The sequence below is a fragment of the Achroia grisella genome, unplaced genomic scaffold, assembly GCF_030625045.1.
Source record: "Achroia grisella isolate CSIRO2021 unplaced genomic scaffold, CSIRO_AGI_Agris_v1 utg4142, whole genome shotgun sequence".
Lineage (NCBI taxonomy): Eukaryota > Metazoa > Arthropoda > Insecta > Lepidoptera > Pyralidae > Achroia > Achroia grisella.
The window spans coordinates 56930-69749 of record NW_026712849.1 but is presented as its reverse complement, the minus strand read 5'-3'; the positions used below and the strand labels follow the sequence as shown (position 1 = coordinate 69749).

At 36.9% G+C, this 12820-nt stretch overlaps 1 protein-coding gene across 2 annotated transcripts in view; it reads left to right on the top strand.

The window, feature by feature from the left end:
* The window catches only part of LOC131844839 (radial spoke head protein 3 homolog B), a 37347-nt gene that overhangs the window by 17551 nt on the left and 6976 nt on the right, over positions 1-12820 (top strand). For both annotated transcript variants that reach the window (XM_059193816.1, XM_059193815.1), the window contains exons 2-8: positions 685-778; positions 6419-6574; positions 7328-7456; positions 7604-7807; positions 8278-8440; positions 9075-9161; positions 10283-10408. In XM_059193816.1, coding sequence (XP_059049799.1) covers positions 685-778; positions 6419-6574; positions 7328-7456; positions 7604-7807; positions 8278-8440; positions 9075-9161; positions 10283-10408 — 959 coding nt within the window. The remainder of the gene's footprint in view (positions 1-684; positions 779-6418; positions 6575-7327; positions 7457-7603; positions 7808-8277; positions 8441-9074; positions 9162-10282; positions 10409-12820) is intronic.

Here is a 12820-nt window from a genome sequence, read left to right as displayed (position 1 = left end):
AACTTTTTTTTAAGTAAAAGTAACCTAAATCTTATTTTTAAAAAAAATTGAAAAATAACTTTATTTTTCAAATTTTTTTGTGTGTTGAATATTTTATTACATGTTGTGAGTCCTTGTCGCTTATTTGTCTACTACTACTGCGCTGTTTTCTATTCATTATTTATAAATATGTCAAGGAAGTCTATAACAGTCGTCTAAACTGATGTTATGACGAGGAAAGATTTGATTTTATACGTACAAAATGATTGATATTGAAACAAACCTGTTAACCATAGAACATCGCGGTTTTAACCGCGTGAAAATTGGCTAATTCTGATGTATAAGCGGTAATGTTTGATAAAAATGCGTCTGTAGTTTTTGTGTGGAATGGTTTTTTTTCCATTTCATTCATTTTCACAAAAAAAATAAAATAAAAGGTAAATGGAGAAAAGAATAAATAAACAATAATAAAAAAATACCCACAGTGATGCTTACGGGGCATATTTATCTATGTTATATAGAGAAAAAATCCATTAATTGAAAATTAAATAATAAATATCGGTCAATAGAAATAAAACTGACAATCTTTGTTTTATTTTTATTCACCGATTTTTTTTTTTAATTTTAACATTTTTTTTAAATAATTTATAAGATGGTAGTTAAATGTGTTGTATTGTGATTACCCGTGGTGTTGTTTGCTTGCAGCGGCGGCGTTGCGTCGACGGCGCCCTACTCCAACATGATGCACGACAAGCGCGTGGTGCGCGGCAGCACGTTCGCAGCGCACCCGCTCGCAGCGGTCAGTAATAGATATTATGTTATCTGTGGTAATAGACACAGTCTGTAGTAGATATAATCTGACAAAATATATTAACACGTTGACGGACAATTGCGGCTATAGCCGTCAAAGCGAAGTTCACAATGTGGCATGACTGCTATAGCCGTCCAGAACGAACGGTCGTTTTTAGACACTACGGCTATAGCAGCACAAATGTGCACTTACTGGCGTATACGTAGAAGCATAGTGTCGTGTTTTGAAAACATCTTTTTAGGTTGAAGTTCATATTTCACCTGTTATACGAGTTGCAGATTCATTATGCACGTGGTTGTGAAGGGAGTAGTGCGATCGTGTTTTCTATTGAATTTATAGTTCTTATTGATACGTTTAACGATATTTATTATTATTTATATAACTATACTGGTATGTATTTGTTTATTATTCATTTTATACTTTAAACAGAAATAAAAAAACAAAATTTATTTTTAGAAATATAAATAAATAATGATAATGTAAATGATAAATATATATTATATATATAATATAATATATAATATATAAGTTTATTTAAGCAGAAAGAGTAAAACTATACTTCTAACATTCTAAAAATCACAAAAACATATGGGTCATTGTCAAATTTTGCGCAGGTAAACTAGTCCCTCGACCCTTTTTATTTATTAATTGTTAATAATGTCACAACCTCTAACAAAATTTACATCAAACTCAATATATATCGCATTAACAAACATCCATTACAAAATAAAAACATGGGTCATATTTTTTATAAGTTTTTTTAAAGTAACACATTGGTCATTTCTGGTAACAGAATGGTTTTTCTTCGAAACTCTACCTGTTCCGATAGTAAAAATCAATATAACTTTATTTTCTGCTATATCAATCTATATAATTAAATATTTTAGCATAAATTGAGTATTTCGAATATTCATAAAATATATTTAAAAATTGGTTAGTATAAAAATGTAATTTATAAAAAAAATCCTAATCTTTGTCCCACGTATTGCATGGAACTATCTGTACACCTATGTTATTAAGTAAATCATCATTCAAAGTAGAGATGGCGTTGCTTTCAACTATCTATTAGCTTGGGCAGAGTGTCGGTATCTATTGTGGTTCTTCTCTAGATCGGGGGAGGGTACATCACTTCTCAGTGGACCGCGAAGTGTTAAACATGCTGCGTGTTTTTATTGTGCATCCACTGTGTTACGTACACCTATTCTCGTAAGTAAATCTTTATTTTTAATATTATACGTTTGGTATGTAGCCTAAGAAATAAATATTCTGAACGTGAAAGATATTTGATACATTACGCTTTATTTTATGACATATGTCTTACGGAATATAAAATTTACTACTCTGTTACTATACAACTCTGTTACTAGCGCGTGCTAACAGAGTTGTTAAGTAACAGAGTTGAAAAATCCCATATTATTTCAACTTTGCTGAAATGTTATACTTTAAATTACATTTTTTTGAATAATCAATTTTCTGAAATAATGTGTAAATGTACTAACATACAAATAAAGTGTATCAACTATAATAATCCAAAAACATTGTTACAGGATACTGTGTCTGTTTGCACTTTTAATATGCCTCTCACGCCTGTTGAAAAGCAGCGACGATACCGGGAACGGCGTAAAAATAATCCCGAAAAGGAAGCAGAATCTAAAAGAAAGGACTTAGAGAGGTACCATGCAAACAAACGTTTAGTACGAGATTTAACAACACGTGAACATCGAGCAATAAAAAAGAAATGGCGATCTGCAAATGCTAAACGGAGAGATAAGGCTAGAGCTCACATTGTTAGTATGCACACACCAGAGTCATCACCCTCTCGTTTAAATAGTCCAGTCCCTTCAGTACTAGACCTAGTTATTTCAAGAGCTTATCAGAATTTGTCTACACTCCAGCTGTCTACTTCCCGTGAAAACAATCCTAGCTTTTTCCGCGGTTGTTCGCGGCAGAAAACAAGTAAAGAAAAACAGGTCGATTATTTAGAGATAACATGAAATTGAAGGATCAATTAGAGGCAGCAAATAAGAGATACGAAAAATATAAAAAACGATACAATAGAGAAAAACAAAAGAAATCTAAAAATGAAGATAGCAATAGAGAAAATCAACAGAAATATAATATATTATCAAATGCTATTAGAAAACGGTATGAAAACGTCAAAAATCGAAAGGAAAAATATGCTATCCAAAAAATATTTGAAGAGAAGACTATTAAATATTCTAGGCAGAAGATACAAATCCTACAAGAATGTCTTGCTGTCGACCAAGGATACATACGAAAAAAACAGCCTCTCTTTAAGAAAACCATTTTAAGTACCAAAATCAAGAATTTTTTCGATCGTGACGACGTATCAAGAGCGACAGCCGGAAAAAAAGGGAATGGTATCTAAAAAAAAAGACAAAATGCAGAAGCGCTACTTACTCGACAATATGAAAAACCTTTATGTAGCTTTTAAACAAGAAAACCCTAATTTGAGATGTAGTTATAAAACTTTTACACGATACAGACCATTTTATGTTGTGTTTCCTGCTGTTACTGCAAGAGAAACATGTTTGTGTCGAATACACACTAATATTCAATACATAGCATTTGCTTTGTATAAAAATAAAGTTATTCCAACCTCAGATCTTAATAAGATTATTGTAAATCAAGTATGCAATCCAGATTCACCAGCATGTATGACCGGAATCTGTTTTGAATGTCAATCAAATGCCACTGTTTTTGATACAAAAAGACGAAATTATAGTAAAATATCCTCAATGGTTAAGTAAAATTCAAGTTATAGAGAAGTCAGGAAAGAAAATCAAAGTAACAAAAGACATTAAAGAAGAAATAAAGAGTACAGGAAAGGATTTGATAAATAAGTTTGAAATTACACTTAAATTGAATTCAATTCATTTAATTATTATTAATAACAAAGTTTATTATTTATGTTGTGTAAGATCTTAAACTACGTGCAATTTCTCTATATTAGGTACAAAAAAGAACAACTATGTTAATGTGTTACAACTCTGTTACTTTCTTGTCCCAAACATTAAAGAACTAATCAAAGATTTTTAGGAAAATCTAGTTAATGTAATATATCAATATCACAAAACGGTAATGTATCAGATACGTATACGCTAATGTGCTACAGTTATCTCTTAATGTATGTATATTTGGAGGATTTAGGTAGAATTTAAGGTCTATCAATATTTAAGAAGTAACAGAATTGTTTAAGAGTTTAAATTTATGATTGTTAAACAAAAAAATGTTTTGATTCTAAATGTGATTATAAGGTATAAGACTGTAATTAATATTAATGCCAAAATATTTGCGACTGATTTATTAAATTATACAATAAAACGTAAAGCATACTGATAACAGAGTTGTATTTATTTACACCCTGACCAGCGAAATCTGGAATAAATCTTAAATTTTTAATTAAACATCGCGGACGACGATTATATAACGTAATTCAATTGTTTTAACAGGCACGGACAATACTAAAAGCAAAGTTAAAATACATTTATTTTTTTATATTTTTGTAATTTTGAGTTACACCTGCGCAAAATTTGACAATGACCCATATATATTCGCTTGTTCCTACTGTCCGTCAACGTGTTAAGTTGATTTGATAAACAATTGAGTTATATTCAATATACATACAATAATGTATGTAAATATAGTAACACACACACATATACGAACTCTGAATTGAGCTCGAGATTTTCCATATTTATTGTTGTTATCATTAAATATTGAGACATCTAAATCCGTGAAGTCATAAAGTCGTCCCGTACAATTACAATTCAATTCAAAATTTAAATGCTGCTCCTTTTGTCAAACGGTTAACTAATTACCTATAGAATTACGTAGCGCATAATATACGAGTCACCGGCTCGTACTATTTGTTCGAATTGTAGCCATTAACCTAGATTGTAAAATAGAATTATGTTACGGTAATATTGATTTGAAAGACCAGCTCCGTTGTGCAGCGGTGGGCAACAAATCGGTGCGTAAATGAGGGCCCGGTGTACTCGGCAGAGACCAAGGTTGCTGAAAGAACTTCGCTTAACAGCCGCAGGGCGTCGGCCTGCTCGTTCCGTTTTCATATGCACGTTATCCAATTTGTCACAATATACCTAATATAATTTAGTAATTAATTGACTGTCCACTAATTCCATAGCCCCAAACAAGGTATATCTGATGAAAATTATAAATAATGTATCAAGTGAATTGTTCAGGAATAAATAACCTTAAACTTTTCAGATATGTATGCCTACCTTCATTGTGCATGTGCACTAAGTAAAGGTTATGTCATTGTTGACGTTAATTCTTAATGTACTACTCACTAGGTCTTCACAAATTGTAAGATAGCGCTGACATATAACAGACTGTATGTTTGGTTCCATTAGGTTGAAATTCAAAACCGTTACAATTTACAGTCAATTGTTATTCGCGTAGATACCGTAATTATCCAATTTTGCATGAACTAACAAAGAAACAAGACCGTTTTACATTTTCCTAGGCTACTCGATCAATTTTTTTAATGGAACTTCAATTACTATGATAGAATAATGTACTATTGTTAGAATACGCATTCGTCGTTTGTTCACTGAAAAATGTTGTCATACCTATGATCATACAAAAATTTGGAAATGGAATGAAAAATGAAAATATAGTAGTTAAAACTAAGGTTTTTTAGTTGAAGAAGTTTTGGCCTGTAGTTACTTAAGAATATAAAAATATATTTTTTATTTCGCAATATTTTCGGGAGTTCTGCGTACCTACCTCCAACCGTTAGAAACCCTTTGTTCTGTTCTGTAAAATCCAGAAACACCTTAAGACGCGTGTTGCACGAATTCGGTGACAATCGGGGATTTGTACGACGACAGACACGCAAGCTGACAATGTTACCCCTATGGGTAATTACAAAAATAAATATTCTAACTTGACGTTTACAGGAGTCTATAAAATATAGCCCACACGTAACTCCACACGTAACTGTAATATTTGTATTGTTTCCATTATACATTTAAGACCCTTTGTTTAATACACTGCTTCACCTTTGGATGGATTTTCCGACGGACACGGATCTGAAACTTTCTCTTTTACAGGTTTTATACTTTTTTATTTTCAACTACTCTATTGCTGTCAAATGCAGCTGACCTTTGTAATTTCACCGGACGATAGGGGGTGAGTGCAGATGGCACTTCAAACTTGCGGAAGGACTTATGGAGCGGCTGAAGGCCAACTTCTGCTTGACGGAGACGACTTTAGTCTGAACGCACCGCTAGGCGTTCGAATCTCAGCTCAGGTCGTCGTACATTCGATACTCGGTTGAATTGGACATGGGATTATTCAGAGCGGCCGTGGGCGCGAATGCGGAGCTCTCAGACACGTGCAAGCGCCAGGTCAATTGCACTCGATGATGTGATTGAGATTGTCATCTACGCGGGTGAGAACGATGTCATGTGTAGTAAAGTGATAGTCCGCCATTTTAATTTGTTAATTAATTAAATGCTGTAACAAAGCTCAATACCACGCACGACTGAAGGACGCAAGAAAGCACGACCTTGCGGCGCGTGCTGCCTTTCTCTTCTCTTTGTGTAAAGGCAGTTAATGACTAAGGTGCATGGTGTGCAGGGCGACGGCGGTGAGAGTGCGGCGGCGCGGGCGGCGCGCACTCGTCGCCGGGCGCTGGCGCGGCGCGCGGCGGCGGCGCGGCTGCGGGCCGGCTCCCCGCCCCCCGCGCCCGGCCGCAGGCACCACCCCGTGCAGACCGAACACTACCTCGAGGAGGTGACCACCACACACCACCACTACTGACACTGACACACCAGTGGCGGAAGTCCGGACCGGCGGCCCCCACTTGCACTGCTTCTGCCCAACATGGGGGAACACACCGGAATACAATAGACCCCCCAGTGAAGACACATTTCTGGTCTTTTTGGGTGAATGGCAGACTATAACGGCTTACTACTCCTTCAAGATTAGTAGCGATTTGTTGAGCCTACTACAGTATTGGTGTTAATGTATTTATAGGACCTGCGCTAACGGTTTACGCTGGCGGGGCGATAGTGGAAGATGATGGGATGAGTATGGGGTCAAGTAAATTAGCCCATCATGAGCAATTCACCAGTAACACAAATCACTCCGTTATACTTCATTTTCCTGGTCGCCTCTTAGGGCAATTTTATTACAGCGTAGAGTCATGCGATCATCTCATTATCGTTAGTGATTACTACCTATAAATGCTACACCAGAAGAATTACAAGTATGCCGCCGGCCTTTTATGAAATGTAATCTTACAATTTCAATATTGGTTTGGTACAGAAGTAGTCCTATCTATGATTATGTGTAGGAAATAAAATCTTAAAAATCCACAATATTTTGGATCGCTATTCGTACATCAGGTTAGTTCACGACGCATTACGTACGACAATGGCATTAAGCCGTGTTTATCAATACGTGTAACTCCTCAGAACACACCCACCTATGCAATAGAAGACGCATAGTCTGCTGTTTAAAAGAAAATATTTTTTATATATACAGCTATTCGACAAAGGCGTGGAGATGGAGGTGGGCGTCCAGACAGACCTCTTCGTGGACCGGCCCGCTACTCCCATATACGTCCCGGCCAAGACGGGCGCCGACGCCTTCACTCAAATCTACCCCGGTGATGTGAGTGTCAAATTTGTTGTAATAAATTAAAAAAACACATTTGTAATTAATATTAATATAGAAAAGACAAACTCATTAGTATAAATAAATAATAATCTAGAGTTGCTAGTGATACTATTTAGAAAGAATATTTTTTATGTTCTGCAGCTGTTCGACTTCGACTTGGAGGTGCAGCCAATTCTGGAGGTGTTAGTGGGAAAGACGACGGAGCAGGCGCTGGCGGAGGTGGCGCAGGAGGAGGAGCTGGCGACGCTGCGCGAGCACCAGCGCCGCTACCGAGACCTGCGCGACGCACACCTCGCCGAGCGGCAGCGGCTCGCCGCGCAACACGCGCGCCTCCACCGAGAGAAGGTGACGGGACGTGACAGGACATGACGAGACATCCGTGATATATAATCATGCGTTGCTGTTTCTGAGACTAAGATTTGATGCCTCTTATCCATGAACTTCACTATCCTCACCTGCAGTACACTATACAAAGTCAACAGCTTAAATAGTTGGTGCTGAGAGGAAAGGGAATTGTTAGTAATGTGAACTGTTGACCCTATTGCTAGCAATTTATCATGTCAGGTTGACCTCCATGTGGTTCTCCCTGGAAACCAACGTGAAAAATTCTTGGTGAATTAGTCACCATGGGCTAACTGACGTAACCTCATGTTCATCTTGTCATCCTCCACTGGTGCCCCGCCAGGGTAAATCGTTAGCGCAGCCGGGGGCACCATTCTATTATCATCATCTCATCTACACAGTCTGGATTTACAAAGCGTAGCCAAGTGAGTCTGTGGTGTCGTCGACTGACGTGGTGGTGTGTGTGGTGTCAGGAGCGGCGCGTGTGGGAGGCGCGCGGGGCGCGGGCGGCGGCGGAGGAGGCGCGGGAGCGGGCGGCGGGCGCGGTGGTGGTGCGCGGCCACGTGGCCGAGCTGCTGCCCGCCGTGCTGGCCGGCCTGCGCGCGCAGGGCTACCTCCACGACGCGCTGCAGACGGGTACCAACCACTTTGTACTTCGTTTATTGGCCCCGCTACGGGTGCTCTAACAAGTACCCTCATGGCATCATTACGTTATATCTCTTTCATAATGTCGTTTACGTAGTCTTTCGTAGTTTACGTTCGCGTACTTATTTATAATGAGTAACTCCCGGTATGAGTATATTATCTAAAATTATATACAAATAAAAAAAATGTTTTATTAATTTCAAATAAACAGCTTTTCACAAAATACATACAAAAGTATATAAAGTATTTATATCAGACCATTTAATGAGTAAATGCATATAAATATATACGAGAATTATATGATAAAAAAATTTTTTTTTGACTAGCCATCTTATTTTTTATTTCTTCTTGCTAATTTTGAAACGTCTAAATTGACTTTAACGTGATTTTCACTCGCATATAGACAAAATTATGTATAAAAAATAATTTAAACTGCTCCTACTTTAGACATTACAAAATGTGTATATTTAAAATTAAACACAGACCATGTCGCGGGTTAAACCTAGCTAATAATATAATTAACATATATTTAATATGTCACCAAAACAAATTAGTTACTTTTGAATGTACTTGAATGAACTATAACTAGTCTTCCATTTGCATGTAAATGCTTATTCTATTGCAGGCGTGGAGGAGGAGTTCATGCCGTGGCTGGTGGACCAGGTGTCGGAAGAGCTGGAGTCCATTATTACCAGTCGAGACCTCATTACAGGTACGATGACAGGAGCGGTGGTGAGAGTAAACACACAGTAGGGTGGGAACTTGTGGATTCTTGAATTACTCTACCTTAGACTAGTTATATTAAACAAAGTTTTTTAAATTAGATAAAGTTACTTATCCAACGTACACGGGCACAATATATTATACTACGTGCTGAAATGCATCACTATATCACACCTATACACACGATACTAGACCCTCTACTAAACAATACTCAACAATATTCTATGTCAATGAAAGTTCCTAGTTCTGGAGAATTAAATTGAGATGAAAATGTTTGAGATGAGATGCTAATTATGTACCTTATCTATCTACATATGTACATTACATATTCCCGTTAGGTACTATAAAATAATTCCAATTAAAACGAAAAAAAAAGTATTTGTAGATGCTTCTGAAAAGGCTTATTATGGGCGATAAAGGAAACCAGCGAGTTGTCGTGTTTATTTATTTATTTATTTAACTTTTTCATCTTCAATGCACAAAATACCAAGGTAAAAAAAAGTACATGTGGCGGACTTAACGGCTTACGGCATTTTGTAGCAGTCAACCACAGGCTGTGCAGAGAAACTGTAGGCGGTGCAAATGTAATCAATCAATAGGAAAAATAATAGCTATGTCATAAATAATATATATATACTACAAGAAATGTTTACATATACTTAACATATAAATCTGCATACACAAATACATACAATGTATATAAAACTATAAATAAATATGAATAAAATACATATATAAATCAAATATACCATATACATACCATATAACATAACATATTGTATATAGTAATATATTATACAAAAAACACTACTAACTAGGGCCACGAAGGGAAACCGAAAGGAACAATAGAAAGAAGTGACAATTTAGAATAGAATTTGGTATTCGAAATATAAAGCTTATAAAATAGATCATACACTAAAACAAATGGCCTGTATTCCACACTTATGCTACATATATTAGGTCAGTAGACAGCTCAGGTTCAGTCTTTGAAAGAAAAAAAAACGGTAATCAAAGTATGAATACATTAGACAGTGATACGGTAACAAATGTAATCGTCGTTGTGGTATCAATGACCTGTCGTGTGCGGACCGTGATGTGTTGTGTGTGCAGAGCTGGTGCGGGACGTGGTGGAGGCGCGCGGGGAGCTACTGCGTGACTCCACGTCCCCCGCGCCCCCCTCGCCCCCCTCGCCGCCCTCGTCGCCCTCGGCGCCCACGCCCGACGCAGAACTAGATGGTAACACCACTACATTTTTTTATTAATTACTTTATGAATTACGTACATTACTTTATAGTTAGTAATTAATAGGTAGTTAAATTCATATACAGCAGATAAATTATGGACCCTGTTGAGCAGAGCAAGAAGAAGAGAAGAGAGGAAGACGACTTCGTTGTCTTATAGTTATAAAATTGTATAAAAAATGCCTTTTTTCAGTATATATATAACATTATAAGTTCTACAATATAGAATGCACGTGAGATACCGCCGCCCCCTTCCCAGGTCCGAGGTCTATTTAACTTTATGTACAACATTACAAGAATGGCATTTTAAGGTTTTTTTTTAACTACTATAGTGGCAAACAAGCATACGACCAATCTGATGGTTTTTTAAGAGCCACGCGCAACGCGCACGTAACAATTCTGGTGATTCAGACGTCTATATGTTTACCATGAGATAGGCCGTATGCTTCGTTGATAATATCGTAGAACAAAAAAATATATTTAATTTTGAACTTACGTATTTCAAAAATTTCGTTCAAATTGTCATCTGCTATAGAACCATACCGTCGACCGCATAGATAATAATAATCTCTGGACAATTCACACAGCGCCATCTAGTTAAGCTAGCAAAAGCTAGTGTTATGGGTACTAGAACTACTAGATAACTGATACGTATACATAGATTTTTTTTTTCCAAATACATACATATTATACATAGAAAACACCCAGACCGATACAAACAATCATACTCATGAATACAACTGTTTGTGCCGTACGAGGAATCGAACCCGCGACCATCGGTCGTAAAGCGTTGTGCTAGACCACCGAGGTCGTCAATAGATAATTCTCGTATTTCTTTATTTGTAAATAACGCGATAGTTGGTACCTAATCTTATTGAATATTTATAATATCTTGAACAAATCCCACTCTGCATCTTCTGGGGAGTCCTCTCATTCGTCTCTCGATCTCTCATAACATGTAATTCTGTCAGTGGCACATGTCGCGGCGCCACCTGTTCCCGCCCGCACTATGCACTGCACCGTGCGCCGCGTGCAACACTGGCCCTAAATGTTTTCATTGTGGCATCAATTCGCGACACCTCGCCACGTGGTCGCGGGACGGCCGCCGCACGATTTGGCACGCACCCGATGAATGGTGTCATTACGCCACAATAATATTCACATTTATTTCCCGTTCGACGCAATAACGACCTTCTATCGATATACGTACGGTCGAAACTCCATATTATTACATTTATTAATAATACATTTTCCATAGTCGAGCAAATTTGCACTCTAGTGCAATAGCGATACGAGCGATAACCGCGGCGCACCGCAAACGGATTACACTAATATAAAGGGGGATCTAAATAATGCGCTCGAGTCGCGGTCGCGAACAATTAAGATTGATACGGTGTGATGACATTATAATATGGTTTTGATGCGGGGCGCGTTTGTATGCGTTAGTTAAGAGTTTTATTTTGTTATAACCAATAAGTATTTTAAACGTCGCGTCGGAGAGTACGCGCCGAGTTGAGAGGCCGCACGTGCGCGGTCTACAATAACATTAAACATTTCATATAACATACTGAACTGTTCAATGTGACACGAGTTGACAAGCAACTGAGTTTATATTATAAAATACATTGGGCAGTATGACGGTGCATACACAGTTTCCTTGATCCTTGATGTTCACATTACCGTGAGTTCTGTGTTGCACTTGAGAATCAAGTCTGGACAAATATCTCAAAATGCTATGTAGCGCAGATGTAGGAATTCAAATGGATCAACTTTTTTCGGTCTGTTCGGAAAGTAGTACAACTACGAAATCTATTTACTTTCACTGAAAGACAATCGTGTAAATTCGGGCAATCAAACTGTAGTTAGTCTCCACTAGGGTTAATTTCGTTACGTCAGTTAGTCCAGTGACTAATTCACCAAGAAAAGTCGAGTTCTCGAACCGAGAATTCCCGGGAAATTCATGGGTTTTGTTCCCGGGAAATCAAGCTCGAGAAAAGTCGAGAACTCGAGAAATCATGTACCTATATAGAAATTAAATTGCCCTTTGTTTTGTTGCATGGCGGCGCAATAATTTAAGATATTAACGTTTTTGTTTTCTTTCGTGTTATTTTTTTATGTTGTAGAAACTATTTTTGTTTACATTGTTTTTTTTTTATCTAAATAAGCAGCCAAAAATGGTGCTATCATTATAAATATAAGTCTGAATAATTAGGTCCTAAAAAATTGAAATTGGCGTTTTGTAAGGGAATAAAAGTAAAGTATTTTTTTTTTTCAAAATATATCAAAGTAAATAATATATAATATATATTTATTTAATCAAAGTATGTACCATTTCTATTTATGCACTTTTGCCTTTTGTTTTTGCACTTTGGACTGTCCCATTGGAATGTAATTGTTTCCCTTGCAA